General features: G+C 39.9%; 2 protein-coding genes and 1 pseudogene across 5 annotated transcripts in view; 1 reads left to right on the top strand and 2 right to left on the bottom strand.

The window, feature by feature from the left end:
* The window catches only part of GPBP1L1 (GC-rich promoter binding protein 1 like 1), a 53,245-nt gene extending 34,204 nt beyond the window's left edge, over window positions 1-19,041 (bottom strand). For 2 of the 3 annotated variants that reach the window (XM_045545533.1, XM_045545535.1), the window contains exon 1: window positions 18,253-18,390. The gene's annotated coding sequence lies outside the window, so the exon portion shown is untranslated. Of the gene's footprint in view, window positions 1-18,252; window positions 18,391-18,922 lie in introns of those variants that run through there. The other variant, XM_045545534.1, reaches the window with a different exon arrangement.
* LOC123634198 lies at window positions 14-876 on the bottom strand (annotated as a pseudogene). The gene has a single exon (XR_006733875.1). The product of XR_006733875.1 is annotated as a 28S ribosomal protein S23, mitochondrial-like (transcript).
* A 77-nt stretch (window positions 19,042-19,118) lies between the features above and the next one.
* On the top strand, window positions 19,119-25,892 carry TMEM69 (transmembrane protein 69). The gene is made up of 3 exons (XM_045545538.1): window positions 19,119-20,137; window positions 22,526-22,665; window positions 23,826-25,892. The coding sequence occupies exons 2-3, from the start codon at window positions 22,624-22,626 to the stop codon at window positions 24,537-24,539; spliced, it is 756 nt and encodes a 251-aa protein (XP_045401494.1). The 5' UTR covers window positions 19,119-20,137; window positions 22,526-22,623; the 3' UTR covers window positions 24,540-25,892.
* Window positions 25,893-26,266: the final 374 nt, after the last annotated feature.

The following is a 26,266-nucleotide window of genomic DNA, read 5'->3' as shown; positions in this document are numbered from 1 at the left end:
CCACCGCGCCCGGCCCAAACAATCTTTATAAAGGTTTCCTCATGTAATTTACAATTTCAAAGTAAATTTACTTTATAAGCAGCTAGGGAATTCTTTATTTAGTTATGTCCTAACATAAAAGTTCATATAAGTGCTTCTTTCAAATCATGATACTGAGCTTTATGACAACCCAGAAATTAGAACTAAGGGAAGGCAAACATAATGCCTTAGAGATTAAGAAACATTTACACAGTTCAACTGTTAAAAATAGCTCAACATTCATCTAGTAAGTACAGTGTGGATGTCAGTATACACAGTATACAATCTTCAGGGCGGTGAGAGCCCTTTTGCCTGTTCTCCACGTGCCGCCAAATGCTGGTCCTGTGCGACTTCTTTCTGAGGCTTGTTTCCTTCCAACATAGTTTGGGGTTTGATGCTCATGTGCTCAGATTCCCAGGAAACGTGACTACCTTCCTGCTGAGTCCTTGGCTTCTCCTACTCATCTTAAAATGACATTTTCTGCCAATAAAGCCTTCCCTGTTTCCACAAATAACTTCTCTTCTTTTGTTTCTTCAAGTATCTGTAGCTCAGTGTACTTCTCCAGAAACCGTTGACAGGTAGATTTGAAGCTTAGATTGAACAGAGCAAAAGCTTTTTGACCAGATCCACAGACCGAAGAATATTTTGCTCTGATCCAATCCTTGTAGTACCAGATGTCCTGGATAGAAGCTTTGTCTTTGCCACAATGCAAGTGGAGCCTTTGGAAGACTGGCTGCTTCAGCCAGGGAAAGGCATTATATATGTCATACCAGAGGGACTTCTTCAACACCCCAACTCAAACCAGGTCCTGCGTCTGCAAGAAGATGCTCCTATGGTTTCCAGGTGGCTGCCCACCATGGCCAGTGGCTAGGGTGCTCTAAAAATTTTTAAACTAAAGTTCTTCAGTGATGCCTTTTGGGGTTGTGGTTATTTTTATAGAGTGACTAATTAAAGGGCTTCTGTTTATTACTGATAAATTTTGAGAAGGAAAAACATCACTTAAAACTCTCTTAGAATTTTTAAAAAACATTAAAGACTAGATTAGAGGGGAAACCAAGATCCTTTTCTTGAACATTTTAAATATGACATGTCAAGTATGTGCTCTGGAGCTCAAAGGAGAGGACTATTCTAGAGACAGAATTTTGGTTAATTGTCACTATATGGTAGACAATGTTTAAAGTAAGGGGAAGAGATGAGATCTAGGGAGAACATAAAGATGGAAGTTTCCAAGTCCTGTCTATTCCATTACTTCTTTTTCATTTGTATTTGTCACTCTTCAAGGTCCAATTACTCTCCAATTTAAGAAACTAGTTTCTTAGGCACTGTCTCTCTTCCATCATCTGCCTCAGCCTCTCCTATTAGCTGCCATTCTCTGTTCCTCGACCCAAGATCAAATTATATCACTATTCTGGCTCAGAAATTTCTGGTTTCCCATCAACTACAGAATAGGATTTAAATTCCTCAGTCTAAGATACAAGAAATAAACCTTTCCCCCATCATCAGAAGCCAGCCTAAAGAGTCACTTCTAATTTGCTATCTAGGAGTAATCTCCTCTGAAATCCTCAAAGTACTTTAATTGTGCCACTAAGTGTTAGGCAACTAACATTTACTTTTTCCATGATAGTTATGTTTATCTTAGCTCCCAGTAGGCCAAAACCTTGTCACATCTAAGTATGCTGCCTTGCTGTTCTTTGAAACACACACAGCATCTATCTAGGCATGGTACCTTGCATATGGTAAGGATTCAAAGGTTTGATGGATGAATTTTTACAAATTATAATAAAGCAAGGATACAGGGAAATTAGAACCTTCATACATTGCTGGTGGAAATGTAAAATGGTGAAGCTGCTGTGGATAACTTGTTAAATGCTGAAGTACCATACGACCTAACAATTCTATTCCCAGGCATATACCTGAGAAAAATAAAAACTTATGTCCCTACAAACACTTATACATGAATGTCCACAGCGGCCTTATTCACAATAGCTACAAAGCAAAAACCACCAAAATGTCCATCAGCAGAGGAATGGATGAACAAAATACTTTCTATCCATATAACAGACTATTATTCTGCTATAAAAAGGAAAGAAATACTGTTATGAACTATAATATGGATGAATCATGAAAACATTATACTAAGTGAAAGAAGCCGGACATAAAACACTACATATTGTATGATATTTCAATTATATGAAATATCCACTCCACAGAGAATAGATCAAGGGTTACCAGAGGCTGGGTGGAGAGGGAACGGGATGTGACTGCTTAATACATAGGGGAATTCAGTTTGGGGTTATGAAAAAGTTCTGGTACTACCCAGTGGTGATGGTTGTGCACCACTGTGAATATACTTCATGCCACAGAATTGTACAGTTTTTAAAATGGTTACAATGGTAATTTTACATATATTTTCCCATAATTAAAAAATTATAATAATAAAGCAGTTATCAGTATAAAGTCAATATTACATATAAACAATATTCTACATCACCCATTCTTTTTCAGATTATGTAAGTGCTTTTGCTCCCTCCCTGCAAATTACCAGTATCTGAATACTTGCTCCAACCACTCACTCATAAATATTTGTCAAATATTTTACCTCTTCAAAACCTCTGACTTACTGGGAACCTCATATATATCAGGCACTCTTACTAGGCACTTCACAACATAACCTAATTTTATATGTTATAATTAAGCTTATACTGTTAGGTGAGCACGTCCCTACCAAGGGCCTTATCTCAATTTTCTCTACCTGTGCTCCTGGCTTCAACCACTCACTTTCTCCAGAGTCCAGTAGTGTTACCAATTACTCTTTCTGGCAACTTCAACCTCTGGTTCTACCCAATTAGCAACAACAATAACAAAATAATACCCAATTCTCCAACTTAAAACAACCCCATTTCCTAGAGCCTGTATTTTCCTCTAGGTATTTTGTTCTTTTCCCTCCAGTCTTTACAAAAGTTCTACACGGAAGAGTATATCCTTATTCGTCTTCACTTTCTGACTCCTTCATTTATTCTTCAACCTGTAGAAAATTACTTCCCCCTCCACAGCTCTAATGAAGACTGATGTCCTTCCAATTCTAAAATATTCCCACTAAATTAATGTATGATAGGAAAGAATAAATTTTCAGCAAGTGGTTAATGAATGACAGTGAAAAGATTTGCATTGAAATGTGAACACAGATGTATAATATTCAAAATACTATGGGAATATTTATGAATTGCTTTATAAAATTTCTAGCAAATTAAATTGCACTCTTAAAAACAGAACACCTGCATCTACATATTAGGTAGGACAAATGTTCCTGAAATGAAATCTAGAATGTAATGCCCTAAACTTGAAAACAAAAAACTTCATTCAATTTTAATAATTTCTCCCTCTTGTTGATATGCCATTTTAATTCTGTCAAAAACCTAATTTTAAGCACATCTTCAACCACGAAATGAAATTCGTATTCTAGCATAAAATAATTTCAAAGTGTTGTCTTTCTATCTGTAACACCCTTTAAGTTTGCCTCTAATACAGAGATCATTCTTTTAATCGCCCATGGAAATATCTAAAAATACAGTGTCTGACTTCTGACCATTCTTCTTTAATTTTGGCTCCATAAACAAAGTGCCTTTAAGTAAAATAACAGATATAATCTAGTCATTTGAAAGTCTTCTTTGGTAAAGGCTTTTGGGTATACACCCAAGAAACTGAGAAAGTTACGACTAACAAATCATTTCATAAATCAATCAGGTAGTTTACAATCTGTGTATTCCACAAAATAGAAAAAGGACATAACCTCATTCTCAGCTAAGAAATCATTAAAAATAGTTTTTGATGATGGACTGTGAAGTGATTTTTTGGTAAATAACTCTAAAAGGATTGAAAGAATTGAGTGGTACCGACAGAACAAACAATATAGCGTTCTTAGAACTTATATCCATACAAGTGAAAAACATAAGTTGGCCCAATATTGAACTGTTTTTATTTGAGTAACATTTTCCCATAGCACTAGTACCTATTTTAGCTGTTTCTCAGTGATCCCAAGCACACAGGAGATAATATTTGCTGAATGTGAGTGTATAAATAATTGAAGGGACTAGCAACTGAAAGGGTAATACGTCTTCAACTTCACCAGGTAATGCCATATTACTTTCCTACCAGGTGTAACCAGTTTATACCATCAACAGCAGTATTTTAAGAGTTCCATCTGCTCCACACCCTCAACCAAGCTACATATTGCCAGACTGGAGGTTATTCTTTGCTCTGCTGGTCAGTATAAAACGGTCACCTGTTGTGTGTGGTCTTCATTTCCATCTTTTAATCTATTTATCAGGTCTTTTTGTTTTCTTTTTGTAAAATGCCTATTCTTGGGCAGGCATGGTGGCTCACGCCTGTAATCCTAGCCAAGGCAGGAGGGTTACTTGAGGTCAGGAGTTTGAGACCAGTCTGAGCAAGAGGAAGACCCAGTCTCTACTAAAAATAGAAAAAAATATTAGTTGGGTGTGGTAGCACGAGCCTCTAGTCCCAGCTACTCAGGAGGCTGAGGCAAGAGCCCAGGAGTCTGACATTGATGTGAGCTAGGCTGATGCCACGGCACTCTAGCCCAGGCGACAGAGTGAGACTCCATCTCAAAAAAAAAAAAAAAAAAAAAAAGTGACGACAGGCCATGACAGCTGTATCAAATGTTATTAAATGAAATGAAAAGCTAAGAATTGACCATTGATTTAGCAACATGGAAGTGTCAGTGACCATTTTGGATAGGGGGTCTGGTGAAAGCCTGAATTCAAATGGACTCCAGAGGGAAGGAACTGGAGACTGCAAGTGCAGACAACTCTTTGGGCAGTGTTGCTACAGAACAAAGAAATGGAACATTTGGCTAGAAGAGGATGTGTGGTCAAAAGAAGCTTTTTGGTCCACTGATAGAAATGACCCAGTAGAGAAGAAAAACTTGATGCAGCTGATGATACAGAAAACTGCTGAAACAATACCTTTGAGCAATTCAGAGGCATGGGATCTGATGCAGAGACTAGTCTTCAACAGGCTCATGTACACTTCATTTACAATAACAGGTGGAAAAGCAGAATATCTGGGAACTAATGCAATAAGAGCTTGGAAGCTCTTATTGCATTATTAATTTACATTGTATTCCTGTATCAAAACATCACATGTATCCTAAAGATATACAATTATTATGTACCCATAATTAAAAATAAAAAAATTTAGAAACCAATTGATTGTAAAAAAATTAATGTTGAAAAAAAAACCTAGTCCATTATTATAACTGCCTCAATTCTCTTGCTCTTCTCACTGACCTGTACCCAATTCCCAAAACTCTTATCTCAGTAAAAGTCTAATTCTTGCTTACTTTACTCACCATCCATGAAGCTGGTTATGGCTGAAGAAACACAACCATGCTTTAAACATTTGTTCTACACAACAGAAAACCCTAAGCAACACACTCTGAAAAGTCAATGACTTGCGAATCACCAACCTCAATGGCTTACACTGTTTACGTGTTCCTGGGCCAAACTCATCTTAAAATCCCTTTTCCTGGTTTACATGACATTGTATCATTAGGCCAGCAGCTCTCAAACTTTGATTGCATCAAGCTATAAAAATTCCAAAAAATTTTTTGAGGACTGACGCAAGATTGCCAATTTTATTTGGATAAGTAGAACATAAAAAAAATTTAGGCTAGGCGCAGTGGCTCATGCCTTTAATCCTGGCACTTTGGGAGGCAGAGGCAGGAGGATAGCTTGAGGTCAGGAGCTCCAGACCAGACTGACCAAGAATGAGACCTCATTTCTACAAAAAGTAGAAAAATTAGCCAGGGGAGGTGGTGCACACTTGTAGTTCTAGCTACTCAGGAGGCTGGGGTAGGAGGATCACTTGAGCCCGAGAGGTGGAGGTTGCAGTGAGCTATGATGATGCCACTGCACTCTAACTGGGTGACAGACTGAGACCCTGTCTCAAAAAAATAAATCTTCATATCATTCTTTTTTTTATTATTTATTTTTTTTTGAGACAGAGCCTCACTCTGTTGCCCTGAGTGCTGTCCCAGAGTGCTAGGATTACAGGCATGAGCCACCGCACCCAGCCTAATATCATTATTTCATAAAAGAAAGGGCAATATGGCATAAAACAAAGACAGATCTCAGGGAAAAGGACAACTCATCTTAAAAAAGAAGAAAAATTAGCAATCTTGCATTGATAATATTCACAAAGGGCTGGTGAAATCTGTCAGGGAGCAGAATGAGGAGCAACTCCTGCATTAAGATATCCTGGTCTTCTCCCTACCCTGTGATTACAGACAGTCCTCAACTTCTGATGGTTCAATTTAAGGTTTTGCCCAACTATAAGCTAATGTAGGTGTTCTGAGCACGTTTAAGGGAGGCTAGGCTAACCTATGATGTTTGGTAGGTTAGGTATATTAAATGCACTTTTTCAACTTACGATGGGTTTATTGAGACATAAATCAAGAAGCACCTACACTTCTTTTCTGACATTTTTCCTTTCTCTTATAATGGTTCCTTAAATGTTTCCATGCAGACCTTCTTTTGTTTCTCTATACTTTTCAGCATTTCATTCATTTGAAGGCTTCAAGTCTCTAAGTGAGTGACTTAAATTCTTGTTTCATGAAGCATTATAGCATGCCAAACTTTTCTAAGCACTCATCACAATACATTACATTTTTACATATTTATCTCCCTTACAAATGGGACACACTTGTAGGGATTAATAGTGAAAGGGATAATCTCTTCTTACAGGCAGGGTCTATACTGGGGGCCCAATAAATGATCACTTTTTTAGGAGATATTGACAATTCCATCAATTAGTATCACCTTCACTGTACTGTTCTTAAAGGAGCTGTCCCTGAACATTCCTATTCCTTAGATACAGATCCTAAAACTATAATCTGTGTACCTTCAGATATACCAGCCCTAATATCTCCTTTTAAAATCTCATGATTTGAAAAGAAAGCTACATAGGTTTAAATGCCTACCACTTTCACTTCCTCCAGAGGACTGTGTAACCCTAAAGCAGTCTATATTCACTTCCTGACTGTCCTTAAAGTTCTCTCCTAAATCCTCAAGAAAGAGAACTTAAGGGTTATTGGTACCTTGTTTACTTCTCATGTTGGTATTTCAGTATAGGTAACAGCCCAAAGCCACTTTCTACCTTAGTACTACTTATTTTAACTCCAGAAGAAATAAATTCCTCTTTAAGAAATTCTGAAGGACATGAAATTGGAGCATGTCTTTCAATGAATATCTTTAGATTTTTTTCCACTATAGCACTTTTGTCTATTAAGAAAATACTTAATACCATGGTTATTAATATTGGCATGTGACTTCTGCTATTATATAACTGGAGTCCAATAAACAAAAAAATTTCAATTTCTACTATAAACTCAATGACAACGATGGTATTTCTGCCAAAAATAATTCTGAATATTTAATATATTACCCATAAAAGGTGCTCAAGAGAATTCACGTGCAGTGCTCTGAAATAATAAATAAAGCACAACATAAAACATTACCTTATTATTCACTAATTCATAGTTTTAAAACCTGAATCAAATCATGAGATACTATTACACAACTACCAAACTGTCAAAAAAAAATATGGACACTATCAAATGTTGATGAAGATCAGGAGCAAACAAAGAAGTCTCATACATTGCTGGTGGGGGTGTAAACTGGTACCCAATCACTCTGGAAAATAGTCTGGCAAAAGACAAGCTGAAGTGGTGAAACCTCTAAGACCCACCAGTCCTAATCATACATGACCACAAGAAATATTGATACATACCACAACATGGATGAACCTTGAAAATATTATACAACATGAAAGAAGCCAGACACAAAAGACCACATATTATATTCTATTTAAAGGCAAATCCAAAGAGACAGAAAATTAGCGGTTGTCTACAGCTAGAGAGGAATGGGGGGAGGAGGAAAGTAACTGCTAATTGTTACAGCGTTTCTCTTTTTTTTTTTTTGTTTTGAGACAGAGTCTCACTTTGTTGCCCGGGCTAGAGTGAGTGCCGTGGCGTCAGCCTAGCTCACAGCAACCTCAAACTCCTGGGCTTAAGCGATCCTACTGCCTCAGCCTCCCGAGTAGCTGGGACTACAGGCATGAGCCACCATGCCCGGCTAATTTTTTTTTGTATATATATTTTTAGTTGGCCAGATAATTTCTTTCTATTTTTAGTAGAGACGGGGTCTCACTCTTGCTCAGGCTGGTCTCGAACTCACCCGCCTCGGCCTCCCAGAGCTAGGATTACAGGCGTGAGCCACCGTGCCCGGCCTACAGCGTTTCTCTTTGGAGTGGTGAAAATGTTATAAAATTAGTGGCAATGGTTGCACAACTCTTAATATACTAAAACCCACTGAATTGTACTTTTTTTTGAGACAAGATCTTGCTGTTGCCTGGGCTAGAGTGTAATGGCATCATCACAGCTCACCACCTCAAATTCCTAAGCTCAAGTGATCCTCCTACCTTAGCCTCCCAAGTAGCTGGGACTACAGGTACACTAATTTAAAAAAAAAAAAAAATTTTTTTTTTTTTTTTTTTTTTTTGTAGAGACATGGTCTCCCTATGTTGCTCAGGCTGGTAAATTGTACACTTTAAGTCAGTGAATTTTGTTACATAAATTATACCTCAAAATCATAGCTGTTTGAAAAAAATTTTAAGACCCATGATTGACAAGGGACTAGGAAACATTTTTGTATCCAGGTTAACAACATGCAAATTAGTTTGTTTCAAGGGGTAAGACCGATTGTTTAATATACAAACAGGATTACCATCACCTTAACCAGAATCAATTTTAGCATTACCATGTGTTTTATAGTATGGTGAAAAATGAGGAATAGCTATGCTGTATTCTAGTGAAAAATGTCCACGTGAATCCGTCATGCTTTTAGCTGTAAACTTTAGAGAAAAATACAGGAATTAAAAAAAGGAACAAGGTAAATGATACCACAAGGACGCAATTGTACAAAACCATTTTTGGGATAAGTGACAATCTCAAAATCAGTGTCACTGAAAAATAAGGGCTAGAATACATTGAAGAGATACAGAGAAATTAAACTTATATGCAACAAGGTCTTGGATTCGATATGGTCTGGCTAGCTGTAATGAACATTTTTTTCGATCAGCTGGGGAAATTTGAGTAGTACTTGGGCATTAGAGGAAATAAATATTTACTTACACAGAAAGTGAGCATCACCAACTAAAAAAAGCAAGTTGATCTCATTTTAGTAAAATAAGAGTAGAAACTTAGATATATATGCTTTGATAATGATCTGGAAAAAAAATGCACCAAGTTGTTAACAGTAGTAATTTTTATGTGATGGGAATGTCAAAGTTTTATTTTTGTATATCTATATATTCTAATGTTTTGTTATACATACACTGCTTTTTTTTTTTTAAGAGTCAAGGTCTCGCTCTGTCACCCAGGCTGGAGTGCAGTGGCACAATCACAGTTAACTATAACCCCGAACTCCTAGGCTCAAGGCCATCCTCCTGCCTCAGCCTCCACGTAGCTGGGACTACAGGTGAGCACCATCACACCTGACTAATTTCTAAAAAAACTTTTTGTAGACCAGGCACAGCAGCTCACGCCTGTAATTCTAGCACTTTGGGAGGCCGAGGCAGGAGGATCACTTGAGGCCAGGAGTTCCAGACCAGCCTGAGCAAGACCCCATCTCTACAAAAAATAGAAAAATTAGCAGGGCATGGTGGTGCACACATGTAGTCCCAGCTACTTGGGAGGCTGAGGCAGGAAGATCACTCCAGCCCAGGAGTTTGAGGTTGCAGTGAGCTATGATCATAGCATTGCACTCTAGCCAGAATGAGACTCTTATCTCAAAAACAAAACAAAACAACAACAAAAACAAAAAATAAAAACAAACCTACTTTTTGCAGAGACAAGAGTTTCACTATGTTGACCAGGCTGGTCTCGAACTCTTTTTTTCTTTTTTTTTAATATTTTTTCAATTTTCAATTATCTATCTATCTATTTATTTAGAGACAGAGTGTCACTTTGTTGCCTTGGCTACAGTTAGCTCACAGCAACCTCAAACTCCTGGGCTTAAGCGATCCTACTGCCTCAGCCTCCCGAGTAGCTGGGACTACAGGCATGCGCCACCATGCCCGGCTAATTTTTTCTATATAGATTTTAGTTGGCCAGATCATTTCTTTCTATTTCTTTTAGTAGAGACGGGGTCTCACTCTTGCTCAGGCTGGTCTCGAACTCCTGACCTCGAGCGATCCACCCGCCTCGGCCTCCCAGAGTGCTAGGATTATAGGCGTGAGCCACCGCACCCGGCCTGGTCTCGAACTCTTGACCTTATGCAATCCTCCCACTTCAGCCTCCCAAAATGGATTACAGGCTCGAGCCACTGCACCCGGCCTGCTTTTGTAATTATAAAAAGATTATTAAAGAAAGAATCATAACGGAAATGTTAATAAACCACCAATGCCCAGGCCATACTCTAGATAAATTTTAAAAAGTTGAGAACTACTGGTTATAAGAACTGGGGGTGCATAAAAGGGAAAAGTTCTTGTCTAAGATCAGTCTTCAAAAAAGATGTTCATGGAAGTTTTACATTTCATGAGTTAGGAGACTCCCCTAAATAGAAGCAGTAAAAAATAACCCCCCCTAGGAATTATATTAGCAAATTGTATAAATTGGAGTCTTTGGTTGGAAAAAAAAGAAACCATATTTAGGTAGCCTAACAGAAAAGGAATTTATCAGAACACTGGCAGTTCAGAGAATGAATGAGAGGCTCCCTGACTTGGCAAATGTGCAAAAACCAAAGGAAGCTAAGCAGTCAAAACCACTGCCAAGGTCATGCCACAGGAAGAGCCTGCTTAGGAAACTGCCCCAGCTAGCACTGCCACCACCAACAGCCACTGGAATGAATTCCAAACTGTCCTTGCTTCTTTGCATATCTCAGTTCAGGTGCAAGTCCCCAGTCAAGTGCATCTGATTGGCACAGCTTGGGTCACACCACCCAGTTCTAGCTGCCAGGGCTCCAGGACAGAAAGCATATCTATATGGTACATGAATGTGTGCAGCCAACCTTTCCAGCACCCTCTTCCACTAAATTCACAAAACGGTAATACTGGAAGGGGGTTAAAATGGTAAACAGACAAAAGAAACAACAAAGAATCATTTTCTTTATTTATTATTTTAGAGTCTCACTCTTTCGCCTTGGGTAGAGTACAGTGGCATCACTGCAGCTCACTACAACCTCAAACTCCTGGGCTCAAGCAAGCCTCCTTCCTCAGCTTTCCAAGTAGCTAGGACTACAGGCGAGGGCCACAATGCCTGGCTAATTTTTCTATTTTTAGTAGAGATGGGGTCTCACTCTTGCTCAGGCTGGTCTCAAATTCCTGACCTCAAGCAGTCCTCCGGCCTCCGCCTCCCAGAGTGCTAGGATTAAAGGCCTGAGCCACCACACCCAGCTTCAAAGGATCATTTTAACATCCCACTATAATGTCCAACACAGGAATCCTGCTAGTCTTACCATTAGTAACAAACTCTATCACTGTGCCTTCTTCTGCTTCATTGTTCCAAAAAAAAATTTCCTAAGAAGTAATTTCACAAAGTATGAAAATTTTAAAGAGTAATATTTGTCTGGGAGGCTGAGGCAGGGTGGATCGCTCGAGGTCAGGAGTTTGAGACCAGCCTGAGCGAGACCCTGTCTCCACTAAAAATAGAAATAAAAAAAAATTATCTGGACAACTAAAAATATATATAGAAAAAATTAGCCGGGCATGGTGGCACATGCCTGTAGTCCCAGCTACTCGGGAGGCTGAGGCAGCAGGATTGCTTAAGCCCAGGAGTTTGAGGTTGCTGTGAGCTAGGCTGACGCCACGGGACTCACTCTAGCCCGGGCAACAAAGTGAGACTGTCTCAAAAAAAAAAAAGAGTAATATTTGTATCTATGATTTCTCAGGTAATGTTCTTTCCAATACTTTATTATTAAAGGTCATAAGCAAGCCAGCATGGTGGCTCAGGCCTATAATCCAGCACTGTGGAAGACTGAGGTGGGAGAATCATTGCCTGAGTAATACAGAAAGACCCCATCTACAAAAACATAGAAAGAAACATTAGCTGGATGTGGTGGCGCATTCCTGTAGTCCCAGCTACTCAGGAGGCTGAGGCAGGAGGCTCACCTGAGTCCAGGAGTTTGAAGTTGTAGTGAGCTATATGATGATACCACTGCATGGGCAACAAAGCCAGACGCTGTCTAAAAAAAACAGTAAATAAAACAAAACAAAAAAGAAAGGTCACAAGCACTCACTGCAACCAAACTTAAACACTCACTATCCCACAACTAATAGAAACTGAATTTACTTGAATCACAGCGTTCCAAGCCGGTGGCATGGTGGCTCACGCCTATAATCCTAGCACTCTGGGAGGCGGAGGCCGGAGGATTGCTTGAGGTCAGGAATTTGAGACCAGCCTGAGCAAGAGTGAGATCCTGTCTCTACTAAAAATAGAAAAATTAGCCGAGTATCGTGGCAAAAACCTGTAGTCCCAGCTATTCAAGAGGCTGAGGCGGGAGGATCGCTTGGGCCCAGGAGTTGGAGGCTGCAGTGAGCTATGATGATGCCACTGCACTCTACCCAGGGTGAAAGAGTGAGACTTTGTCTCAAAAAAAAGAAAAGAAAAAAAAAAAAAAAAAAAAAAGAAAAAAGGCAAACCAAACTCCCCTCCTCACTCCCCCTGGTTAAAAAAAAAAAAAAATCAAATCACAGCCTTCGGAATAAAAACAGTACGCTAAAATAAGACCAAGATATAATCCTATCAGAGCCAGGCTACCTAGCACAAAACAAACAGAAGCACATTTATTACCTGATGAAATATGACACATTAAATTCCGGCTGTAATATTCAGGCAACTAAATGGATTAGATTTATGCAAGTACCCGAAACCATAAAGTTGTAAAACCAGCAAAAATGTTTTTATGGCATTTCTCCAAAAGTCACTATCCCAATACCACAAACAAATAAGGCATTCAATAAAGATAATTTTTATCCAATAGTTTCACCTGCACTGAAAGGTTCTAATTCCCTATGAATGTAAGTAAATAAGCTATTTGTGACTTTTAAGAACTATGGTTTTTAACAATTGAGTGATTTAATAGTAGTACCTACTATACCATGAGACTTTTTATTGTTGCTGTTTAAGTTCATTTTACTTACAAGCCTTCCTAAAAATCTTAATAAGCTTTACTTTCAATCCAAATGTTACTTTTAAGTTAAAAAGCAGACTCTGGACCTCACTGGCTCTGCCACATACCAGCTGTGTGACCTTGGACAAGTCATTTCAACCCCTTTTGCTTCAAATCCTTATTAGTAATTTGGAGATCGTTGAATTATTGATGATCAAATGAATGAATATATGTGAAATGTTAAGAATAATGCCTGGATGTTTTTCCTGGGGGGGGGAAGAACAGTGCCTAGCCTATAGTGAGTACCCCAATAAGTGTTAAGAACAAAATGTCTGGCCAGGCGCAGTGGCTCATGCCTGTAATCCTAGCACTCTAGGATGCCTAGAGGGCGGATAGTTTGAGCTCAGAAGTTGGAGATCAGCCTGAGCAAGAGCGAGACCCCATCTCTACTAAAAAAATATAAAGAAATTAGCTGGACAACTAAAAATATACATATATAAAAAAATTGGCCTGGCATGGTGGCGCATGCCTGTAGTCCCAGCTACTTGGGAGGCTGAGGCAGGAGGATTGCTTGAGCCCAGGAGTTTGAGGTTGCTGTGAGCTAGGCTGACGCCATGGCACTCTAGCCTGGGCACCAGAGTGAAACTCTGTCTCAAAAAAAAAAAAAAAAAAAAGAATAAAATGCCTAATAGTTCGAGGGTGAAAAATAAGGGGAAAAAAATCCAGTTTTGAAAACAAATATTTTCAGACTGAATAGGCTGAGAAAGCTATTAATTAGTAACCAAAACCAGGAAATAAAAACACTGGAAACTTATCATACTTAGCTCAGTTTTATAATAGAATAAATACACAAGTAGGGAAAAAAAAGACAGGAAACTACCTGGAAAAGTTAAAACAGAATTGGGCACCAAAGCAAACCAAACACTCCACTTTACAGAGCATATTAAAGGAGGATAAATAATGCATAAAATTACTCTATTGCTCAAAGGGAGAGTGCAAGAAAATGATATGAGAATTACTGAACAATAGAAAATAAAAATCCCCAAATACACAGAATCACCTACGAAGTTAGTTTTCTCACTCCTCCCTACCCTCTAAATCAAATCTCAATCTAAGCCTCTATATCCAACTAGCAATTCACAGGGAATCAGGAAAATCTAGAATGTAGGAAACTCTGCAGAACAAATGACCTGGTTTCCTTAACAAAGTACAAGGGAAAAAAATCTGAGAAACACACAAAATAAATGTCAGCCAATTGCAGTGTGTGGGACCCGAATCCTGAGTCAAATAAATTAGAAAAGTCAACAGAAAAGTAGTATCTAAGAAAGAAAAACACCATTCCATGTGCAACAAATCTGTTCAGATTTCACAGAATTTTGCTGGTTTAGTGTGTAAGAGGATGTTCATTAAACACAATTTCATATAACAGTCATGAAGAGCTTACTATGATCAGACATTATATCACCCAAATTGCTTAACTTCTTGGAACCTCTGTATAAACTCACTTGTAGAAGGGTTGATACCTATTTTAAACAAGTGTAGTAAGGAATAATGAGATTATATATTTGGACTGTATTAACAGCATCTAGCTTATGAAGCCCACAATAAATGGTTCCCATTCCCCTTTCTGCCATAACTGCTAAGACTAATTAAAAAGTAATTTACAACTAGCACAAAAACTGAAATAGCTCTACCTTTTAATTAACCAAAGCACCCCCCTAATCAATTTTTTTACATACTTATGAACTTTTAAGCATAGCAATAATTCAGGTAACAATTTTTTTATATACTGAAAATTTAAACTTATGATAAGCAGAAATAGAGTTTGGAAGCTAAATGTAAATATAGCCAAACTTAAATGAATAAGACTTTTCTGGAAAAAAAATTCCTTATTCTACACAAACCTACTGCTCAGAAAAACAGTACTAAAACATATTCATGCTGGTAATTTTCTAGCCTGAAGTCTGGTTAACAAAAGGAAAGGAGTTTTATCTTACAAAAGGAAGGTGAACTTAAGGAGAATGTTAAAATCAACACCTTTTTAAAAAAAGGCTATGTTGTTATTCTGTACATACTTTTGTGCTTATCTATTAAACTGTAAAGTTCTCTGGTGGTAGGAATAATGTTTTATGATCATCCAGATATTCCCAGACTCTAGTATACTGGAAGTGGAACTACAGTACAGCCTTCAGTGCTTCTTAAAAAAATGAATTATTGAACTGTTTGGCCTGAAAGATGAAAAATAATTGGCTGAACAGATCAAGTAAAGGCTGATTATTTACTTTAGTAAAGGAAAATAGGCTCCTGTAAATGTCTGCCTAGTATATTTGAAATCACCTATAAAAATTCAATTTGCATAACCTTAGGAATGTATCTACCTCACCAGTTAAGGTATACCTGTGGACAAAAGAAGTTCAGTTCCTCTTACTGACCTATTGTTCAAGTCTGATTGTAGGCAGTTTTGTTTTGGGTAGATTTCAGTGGGAAAGAGCAATCAGGGTCTGATTTAGAAGTGCCCTGGGCAGTGAAGTCTCCAATAGCAAAACCACATGTTAAATTCCAGACAATAGCAACTATAGCCACTTTTGAAGTAACATGTTATCTCTCCACCACCTAGATTTTCCCCCTCATCTATCTAAAAAACTGTAAATACACCAAAATTTGCTGTTTTCATCAACTACTTTTTTTAGCTGGGATCCCTTGAAAGTCTTTTGTGCCTTTCATCTTTAGACCAATAGTCTTACTTTTATTTTTAAAGGCAACAAATGTAACGGTTAAGCACAATAGATCGCCTAAATTTGAATACAGGCTGTTACCTAGTAGCGGAGTAAGTCTCTGGGCTCATTTTCCTCAACAATAAAATGGGAGATAAAACAATATCTAGTCACAGAAGTAAATAATAAATATAAAGCACTTTAAGCAACAGTCCCTGGCACATTAGAATTATAACCATAAAACAAAGATAAGCAATCTGTTCAAGTAGGATTCACTATTGTGTTTTATCTTTAAGTGAGCATTAAAAATGAATTATATACAAAGATTGGCCATGCAAAAAAGGAAAAACAATTACATGCACAAATGTACCCCAGATTTCTTATCATTCCAAACTTATTAAAATAGTTGAATGTGCCCTCCTCAGCTAAGCTTTCAAACAGCCACTGATGAGAAATCTGGTAAACTGAATTCACTCAAAATAAAGAAGGCTCCCCAACATTTACCCCTCCCCAAATTTCAAGAGCTCTGATAAGACACCATCCAGAATTGATTGAAAGAATGTTTATTTCAGCACATACAAAAGTGTTTTGAGTACCCCCTCCAAAAAAAGTGGAATTAAGTTACAAGTAAGGTCTCACTCAAGTCCAGTACTCAACAATGACAAAACACAAAGCAATTATCTTGTAATTCCAATTAGAAACTTCAAATGCTTTTCCTGTAAAACCATCAAAATAATTTAAGAACAAAAAATCTCTAGGAAAATTGACAAAAATAAACTTTTGTGTTGGAAAAAAATGTAAGAAGGTACATGGAAACTGACTCCCTAAGAAAGATGATAGTTTATTATTAATTTCAAAGTTCTCATTCACAAGTAGCATTTCACTATTTTATCGTTTAAACAGATCGCAACATGAAACCCAAGCACCTTTCCAAACACTGAAATTTACTGTTTTTCGTTTCCAATTTATGCTTTTTGTTTAGTTAAAGCTTCTGGATTTACTGGCTTCAAAAAATTGATTAAGACAGTCTTTTGTTTAAAAGGGCAAAACAATCAGGCACACCACACCGAATGTAGGTTTTCACCCGTTAAAATGTCTTACCCTATTCTAGTAAATGTCCCAAACTTAAAAGCACTCTACTTTCCTTTCAAATATTAGATATCGAAGATCTTGGAAAAGATCAGCAGTCGACCAATTTACAAATTTAAGTCTACTGAAGACTACTAATCACTTTACTGCTGGATGGGGTTAACATAGGAACGTGACTAGTTAGTATACTAAACTATAAATCACCATTAACTCCGTGTTTTCCTGGCAAGCAATAAATACCAAAGTTAAAAACAAGTATTTCAACAAATATGACAAGCCAACCTCAGAGCACAAAGTTGGCAGACAGAACTGACACCACAGTACAATTTCAAAACTATAAGCAACTACCCTCCCCCCCAAAAAATCCGCACCCCACCCATACTTACGTAAACTTTTGGGAGTAAGCAAACTTTGTGAGCCTCACCTTTGTTTTCACCCAGCAAAAGGAGTGTTAAAGATAAGACAACAATAGCAAAAAGACCAAAAGATTCAGTTAATGCCCCCACAGGGGAAAAGACTAAAATTTTAAGACGTTAACGTATTTAAGTTACCGAAGAGCAGTGCACTTCCCCAAGTTACAGCCATTTTAGATCCAGCCTTTCTTTTGAATTTCACAGGTTGGGGAGAAGCAGATTTAAAACAGAAAAAAACAATACTCGTTAAAACATTTCGGGATCGACCAATATTGTTTTGTTCAAGGGAGGGCAGACGGTAGATATTGAATAGACTTAACCTAAAGGAAAACGCCTCACTACCACCGAGAACCGGAACTCCGGAGGTTAAAACTCTTTTCCCCTCAGCTACCCTACATTTCACTCACACGACTTCTTCCTCCTTAGGTTTTCCTTCGAAGGAAAACAAAAGCCCTTAGCTCTCACTTTGAGGAGGAAAGAAAAAGGAGCCCGTAAACCAAACCACTCAAGCAGCACCAAGCCGGATTGCTTGGAGAGGAGCCAAAGAGCCGCAGGTGAGCGTTCCGAGCCGAAGACCAAAGTTGAAGCAGGAGCGCTCGCCCAGAGCCGCCGCGACGCTCGCGCGCAAACCTCCACGCGCGGGCGGGGAGGGTGTCCGGTCCCGATCCTTCCGACCCGTGGGCTCCGCTCGCCCCTCTCCGGTCGGACCTACACCCAACCACCTGTGTGAGAGCTTCTTTCAACTAGTTTTAACAGCTGGTTGGTTAGGCTCCGGGCGGAGCCCCGCGCCGGGACGACTCCCCTACTGTCCCGTCGTCCCGAACTCCCACTCACCGGGCAGCGGCCGGGCTACGGCCAGGGACGAGACGCGGAGTCTGAGGACGCGTCCCCAGCTTCTCGACCCGGCAGAGGTGGCTAGCCCACAACCATAACAAAGCTCTTCCCAAAATGGCTGCCCGGCCCACAAGGCCCAGGAGGGGCAGAGCGGGTGAAGGAGGAGGAGCGACGACCAGCACAGCCCTCCTCCTCCCCTCCCCCCCATCCCACCCCGCCTCTCACACACCCACTTGCAGGAGCGCGCGCATGCGCAAGGGGCCTGCTCCCGTGACCCCAGCCGAGGACGTCCGCGCCCCACGCTGCCAACGATCGGCGGCGCGAACGGCCGTTATTGCTTGTCCTGACCCGGGTTCCCTTCAACTTGGCTCCAGGCGGCGTGTGGTCGCCCCTGACCCTCTGCGGAGTTGAATCCTCTGCCTTTCCTCGCGTTGCCTGAAGGACGGCGACAAGCCCCGTTTAGTAACTTCCCTACTTAACCCCCTGCCCAATACTAAGGCCTGGGCGCGTGCGAATGAGTGGATGGGTGTGTTTATGTGTACCCGTTCTTCCCCGCCCCTTTTTTCTTCACCCTCCTACAACCTGCCTCTGGGTAAGCACGCATCCCCAAACTACTACAAGTACTAGCAAACCACTTTTCGGAAGAATGTGTTTTCCGACCCCTTCCCACCTTCCGCTCCTTCACGTGTGCGCGTCGTTGAGACTCCAACCCCCAGGACCACACGGCCCGGCTCCGGAGGCCTGCGCGGCTGGGTCGACCGCGGTACCCGCTGGGAGTGGTAGTTCCTCCGGAGGGCAGGCGCCACGCCTCTGCTCCAGCGCCAGGCGGGTTTTGGCCAGAGCCTGCGCCTTTGGCAGTGCTAAGAAGCCGTCCTACCCGAAGTCTCATTGGGTACCGCACGAGGGGAAGGGGCGGTGCTGCCATGACAGAAAGAAAGAAAAGTGAAAGCCTAGCTCGTCTAAAAGGTACTACTGCGAAGACTTAACTGTGGCTCCATCCGGCTTGGAAAGCTAAACCATATGAAGGTTGGCAATCAGGACTCAAGACTATCTAGAATCTGGAGGGATGGAAGAACTGGCTGTCGTGGACCTCTTGAGATCTATTACTTGTCTTCGGTTTTACCCTTAGAGAGGGAAAGACATTCAAATCACCATTTCCTTTGACCGACTGTGAAACAAGAGGCCCAGAGGCGAGAATGGACTTGCCCAAGGTCACACAGCTGAGAAATAAAGCCGAAGATGGCAGGAGGAATGATCTAACTTTCCACTCCCAAGCCCAACGCTTTTATCACCACACCTTTCATGGAGGTGAAAATCCTGCCCCTTGTGCTCTTTATTACTTAATGGAGTTTCTAGGTCGTAGCAGAGAGAATGGAAGTATTATAGAAACTGGGCTTTCCCCCCCCTTTAAGTAATATTAGCAGTTAAGGACCGTAATGCGGAGTGAGATGTGCCCCATAGATCCTATAAGCCCTGCTGTTTTACAAAGTAAAAACTTAGCTCCAGAGATGGCAAGCAATTTGGCCAAGTCACAGTTGGGTTAAACTCCCAAGTCTCTTACCTTCCTCCGCCACCATCACTCTTCAGATCCCGAACTTTGCGGGAAGATATGCTGGCTGGAAACCCTGGACTTACAGAGTCAAAGACCGTTCAGGTACCCTGTTCAACATCTGACTTCAACTAGAATTAAGATTTTTAAAAGAATGGCCTCTAAACAGAAAGCCAAGCGTGGGAACTAGTTAGCACAGGTCAAGTTCCTACCCGGACTCATTTTTTTTCAGTAATCAGGAAGTAGGGGGCTGTCTAAATCCACTTGCCGGAAGTGTCTTCCATGAGTCGCTGTTCTTGCGACTTTGCTTTCCACCTTCCCGGGCGACTGTGGCAAGTAAGTATGAGGGCCACCGCGAGTGCAGGTCGGGAAAGGGCATCACCGGTTGGTTGCAAATTGGAGACGTGGGCACTGTTGGGCTGTTTCCCGAAAACACTGGAGCCTAAACTCCGCCCCCCTTTATCAGACGTCGGTTCGAGGCTGGTTGCCGATCTTTTCACTGGGGCAGTGGGAATATTATTGGTCTTTTCATTTAAATCGGGCAGATTAACCCTTGGGTTTGTGTCCTTAATCCCCGCACCACCTGCCGTCCCTGGCCCTTGGCCTATCACTGTCCACTTTAATACCATTGAGTGGGAAAGTACGTGCCGTAGGGGATAGGGTGTTCCCGAAGATAACGGGGCGGGGTGAGCTTTTAAATGGAGTGGTCCCAGAACTCTTCACGAACAAAGTGATTTTGAGCAAAAGCGATAGGTGGGCTCTGTGGATATTTTAGTCTGGGAGTCAGGAGGGTTGAGGGGGTGAGTGTGGTCTAAACGCTACTCCGAGGCCTGGGATAACTTACCTCTCTCTACTTGATTCCTTAGGTATAAAGACATGGGTATACAGGATTTCTCCACCTAGCCCTAATATCTGTGATCAAGAAATTAGTTCACTAAATCTATTTTTTTAAATTAAGCAGCAACTGTAGATTTTGTCTTTTAGACACCTCATTCTGCAGGTTGAGAACGGGATTGTCAGCCGGGTGCGGTGGGTCATGCCTGTAATCCTAGCACTGTGGGAGGCCGAGGCGGGAGGATCGCTCAAAGTCAGGAGTTCGAGACTAGCCTGAGCAAGAGCCCGACCCCGTCTCTACTTAAAAAAAAAAATAGAAATTAGCTGGACAACTAAAAATATATATAGAAAAAATTAGCCAGGCATGGTGGCGCATGCCTATAGTCCCAGCTACTCAGGAGGCTGAGGCAGAAGGATCGCTTAAGCCCAGGAGTTTGAGGTTGCTGTGAGCTAGGCTGACGCCACGGCACTCTAGCCCTGGCAACAGAGTGAGACTCTGTCTCAAAAAAAAAAAAAAAGGGATTGTCAAATCTGGACTCATATTCTCATTCAGCTGCTTACTGGCTGCTTACATTATATAGAGTTCTCAACCAGTCCCTCCTGTGTAAGGTGCTTACTTTGTTTCAGGGACAGTTCTCAATTCCTTACATATATTAACTTATTAAATTTTACGTCAATCCTATGATGTAGTTGTTATCCTTATTTCAAAGGTGAATGAACTGCACTGTGGCAAGGTTAAATATCTTGTTCAAAGTCCCACAGCTAATAAATGGTGAAGCCAGGATTCCAACCAAGATTGTTTGACACTAGGCTATTCTATCTCACAGTACCAAGATGATGAGGTTATTGTGAGCATTAAATGAATTGATGCATATAAAATACATATAGTGCCTGGTTCACAGCTAAGTTGTATTGGTAGCTACTGTCATTATTTTGAGCTGTAAACTTTTTTTTTTTTTTTTTGAGACAGAGTCTCACTCTCTTGCCAGGGCTAGAGTGCCGTGATGTCAGCCTAGGTCACAGCAACCTCCAACTCCTGGGCTCAAGCAATCCTCCTGCCTCAGCCTCCCAAGTAGCTGGGACTACTGGCATGCACCACCATACCCGGCTAATTTTTTTTTTTCTTTTTTGAGACAGAGTCTCGCTCTGTTGCCCGGGCTAGAGTGCCATGGCGTCAAGCTCACAGCAACCTCAAACTCCCGGGCTTAAGCAATCCTTCTGCCTCAGCCTCCTGAGTAGCTGGGACTACAGGCATGCGCCACCATGCCTGGCTAATTTTTTTCTATATATATATTTTTAGCTGTCCAGATCATTTCTTTCTATTTTTAGTAGAGATGGGGTCTCGCTCTTGCTCAGGCTGGTCTCAAACTCCTGACCTTGAGCGATCCTCCCGCCTCGGCCTCCCAGAGTGCTAGGATTACAGGTGTGAGCCACCATGCTGGCCTGAGCTATAATCTCTTAAGCCCCAAAGTATAAAACTAAGGAGAAAAAAGAGAACAGAGAAGCTATGACTTTCAGATTTTTTTCCTTCTTTAAAAAAAAAATCTGACAAAAATGCCATTCTGAAGACCTTCAGTTTTAAAGAAGAGAAAACTGACACTCAAGCAATTTGCCCAATGTCACACAGCTAGGAAGTGGTGGAGGTATTTGTAAAATCCAGATCTTTTGTCTCTGTGCATTACTCTTTCTGTTACACCAGACAACCAATGCTAAAAGAACAGTTCAAGGGAGAAAAAGATGTTATTACTATGTTATTGATACTTTGAAAACATTAATGATTCTTTTCAAAGGAAATTGTGTTATATGTGAGAAATTCTTCATGAGTTACTACTGTTTAAAAATTAATGTATAAAATGAGGAAAATTAAGTGATATCTTGTTTTATACACAGCACCATGCTTCTGATTCAGTCCATCCACTTGGCTGTAAAAATAAGTTAATCAGAACTGCCTGGCATCTTCCTGAACAAGACTTTCAACAGTGCCCAGTATGTTTCACTTCATCCAGAAGTTTTCTCCAGCATCTTCAAAGGTTGGTTTATTTAGCAAATATTTGAGCACAATTTGCCAAGCAGTGCTTAGTGTAGCACAGTGGCAGTGAAAAAGACAAAAATCCTTATCTTCATGTATTCAGGTAAGGGGAGAAAGAGTTGGGTAAAATATTTAATATGTCAAATGGTAAGTGCTTTGGAGAACTGTAAAGCAGGAAAGCGGAATAGGGAAGATCAAGAATAGATGTAGGATTGCACTTAGAAATAGGGTGGTCAGAAACAAGGGAATGGGCCATGCAGGTAGCTGAGGGAAGAGCATTCCAAATAGAGACAAAGTAAGAAAAGGTCCCAAGATGAGATCATTCCTAGCATGTTTGAGGAATCACCAAGATTCTTAAATAACTTCCATTTTTTTCTTTCATCCAACACTTTAGTTGCAGTCTGGCATCTGCTCACTAAAGCACAGAATCTGCAGGAAAGGTTATTACTTTGGCCTTGTACAATGCTAGGCACTGGGGATTTTTTTTAAAGGCAAAGGAAAAAAAAATGGTCCTGACTCTGAAATCTACTGAGACTAAGACAAGTAAACACACAATTTTAATTCACTGTGAGAAGAATTATGATGGAAATGTGCATAGGGTGTTTACTATAGGAGTATTAAATCAGACTGGAAAGGGGTTAAGGAAAACTTTAAGCTGGATTTTGAAAGATGAGGTAAGTTCCCTAAATAGAAAACTAGTAAGAACTAGAATTCTAGGCAGAGACATGTACAAAGGCATGGAGCTATGAAAAGTATGCAGTGTTTATAAAGCTAAATTGGAAGGTGAATTTCTTTTTTCTATATAAAATAGCATTCTTGTAGTAATTAGTGCTGCTGCTTTTGTCAGTTGTAAATAGAAGTGTCAGTTTAGAAGGCTAGCTGCTAAAGATCTAGTCTTTACCTGCTCCTCTTTCAGATATTTCTCTCATAGGATGAGATTAGTGGTTGATTGAAATATATCATTGGTTTGTATTCAGTAGTTTTTTTTAATTTTGTCTTACTAGTCTCCCAAAAAAGGAAAAATATTTAAAATGGCATCAGAATATAAATCAGGATATGGTATCTTTGTATAATATATTCAAATGTTAGTTAACTCAAATTTTATAAGTAAATTATGTACATATGATTTCTATTTGTCTTCTGGTTTTATTTTCTTTGTAGAGGCTAAAGTACCTTTTCCCGAGGGGACTAGGAGCCATCAGGAAAACAGATACACTCTCTCTGAAGACATCTCTCCAGCAGAACTTTTCCCCTTGGTTTCCAAGGCCTTGCCTTTTGTCATCCTTTCCAGTGTGTATGAGCAAGACACAATGCTATCATACATCCCCATGCAGCTTTAAGAAGAAGGAGAAGCAAGCAGTACTTCCAGCCAGGCCACCAAGCACCATCACTTACCTGCCTGACAGCCCAAAGCCAGCATTATATGTAACTTTGGCAGGAGTAATCCCCTTCATTGCTCCACCACTGTTTATGCTGATGACAAAGACTTATATCCCTGTATTAGCTTTTATGCAGATGGCTTATGGAGCCAGTTTCCTATCTTTCTTGGGAGGGGTCAGATGGGGTTTTGCTCTGCCAGAAGGTAGTCCAGCCAAACCAGACTATCTTAATTTAGCTAATAGTACAACTCCTCTTGTGTTTTCATGGTTTGCCTTCCTTATTTCTGAAAGACTCAGTGAAGCCATAGTCATGGTAGTAATAGGTTTGGGGATAGCATTACACCTTGAACTTTTTCTCTTGCCACATTATCCCAACTGGTTCAAAGCCCTGAGGATAGTAGTCACTTTATTGGCCTTTTTTTCATTTGTAATCACCTTAGTAGTTAAAAATATTTATCCAGAGAAAGGACCTAAGAGACCTGGTCAAGTAGAATAAATATCAAACTACATTGTAGATAATGTTAGTATGCTGGCTGTAAGCCTCATAAGGTTTTATTTTGTCATCACCTTTTCCTACTCCTGTTTGGCTCTTTTTTCCCCCACCAATAGCAATTTGTTCTTCACAGATTGTTTTTCATTTCTAGAAATCATTATTCCATAGTAAGTACTAAGCAAGAGTTTGAAAATTCCTGACAAGTGCTTTTCATTTCATATTAAGTTAGTTTTCATTCAGACTTTTTATAGTCACCCACTTAAACATTTCAATATTTTAATTGTCTTGAAAATATAAAATAAACAAAGATGAAAAATCCCCTTTGTTAGAGTCTTATGATCATTAAAAAGAACACACACATTCTCCCTCTTCAAGAGGAAAACCTCATATCCATGAGTATCTGAAAATAAAAGGTGGTTCCAGTGTGGAGTTTTCACAGCAGTTGTCCCTGGGAAATGCACATCCAAGCTTTTTTTACCTGATATAACCCAGTTATATGAGCTGAAAGGATTGATGGCTCTAAGTCAGAAGGGAGCAGTGTCCTGAGGGAAAGCTATGTTTGAAAAAATGTTGGACACATTTTCCAGTTTTTAATCAGGATATTTGGCATGGTATAAATGCAACTTATTTTCTTATCACCAAATGTAAATCAGCTGGTCAAAAATATTTAAAACAAAAAAGCCACTAGTACATATAAATTAGAAAGGAAAAGTCAAACTGGAGCTATCTATCTTGATCTTCTAATGAGCAGGTCTATCTAGAGAAGCTTTAAAACAGCAAAAACAACATCTTGGATTTTATTTAGAAAACCTAGTCTATTGAAATTCCTACCCTCACAAAAAAGGGAAAACATTTAAAATGGTATAAGAATATAAATCAGGATATGTTATCACTTACAATGTGTTATCTTTGTATAATATATTCAAAAATTAGTTAACTCAAATTTCCTAAGTAAATTAGATACATGTAATTTCTAGTGATTTTTGCTGTAGTAACTTGCTTACCTTCTTACACACCTGTTACAGGTTGAATTGTGTGTTGAAGGTCCTAATCCCAAATACCTCAGAGTGACCTTATTTGGAGATAGGGCCTTTATAGAGGTAATAAGGTTAATATGAGGTGATGGGGTGGGCTCCAATCCAATATGACTTGTGTTCTTATAAAAAGATTTGGAGATAGCCACACATACAGGGAATGTCATGGGAGTGTGAAGATAGCCATCTACAAGCTAAGGAGAGAGGCATAAAACAAATTCTTCCCTCACAGCCCGTAGAAGGAACAAAGCCTGCCAACACCTGAATTTCGTATTTCTAGCCTCCAGAACTATCAGACAATAAATTTCTGTTGTTTGTGTGGTATTTTGTTAGCATTAACAAACTAATACAACACAGAGCTAGACCTCATTCTGATCACTGAGAAGCTTACAAGTTAAAGTCCATGGCTAAAACAACTACAGAATCTTTTTCGTTTGTTTGTTTTCAAAGAAATGGTGTCTTGCTGTGTTATCCAGGCTAGCATCAAACTCCAGGCTTCAAGCAATCCTCCTGCCTCAGCCCCCTGAGTAGCTGGGTAACAGATGTGTGCCACTCTGCCCAGCTAGTATCTTTCCTTATTAATATAGAGAGTAGTCTACAGGCTGGTATGAAAGGAAAGAAAGCTCATACTCTTCAGATCTCAGATTCTATTCAGATTGTTTTGATAAGGAAACTCCTTTGCTTCTAAATTGCATG

The sequence above is a fragment of the Lemur catta genome, chromosome 3, assembly GCF_020740605.2.
Source record: "Lemur catta isolate mLemCat1 chromosome 3, mLemCat1.pri, whole genome shotgun sequence".
Lineage (NCBI taxonomy): Eukaryota > Metazoa > Chordata > Mammalia > Primates > Lemuridae > Lemur > Lemur catta.
The sequence above is the reverse complement of the archived record's forward strand: the minus strand, read 5'-3'. Positions and strand labels throughout refer to the sequence as shown.

Bases quoted from the DNA above. Each gene is read 5' to 3' on its own strand.
- TMEM69 (XM_045545538.1), top strand. From the start codon at position 22,624: ATGTTTCACTTCATCCAGAAGTTTTCTCCAGCATCTTCAAAG. The intron at 22,666-23,825 runs GTTGGTTTATTT...TTTTCTTTGTAG, and splicing joins TTTCTCCAGCATCTTCAAAG to AGGCTAAAGTACCTTTTCCC.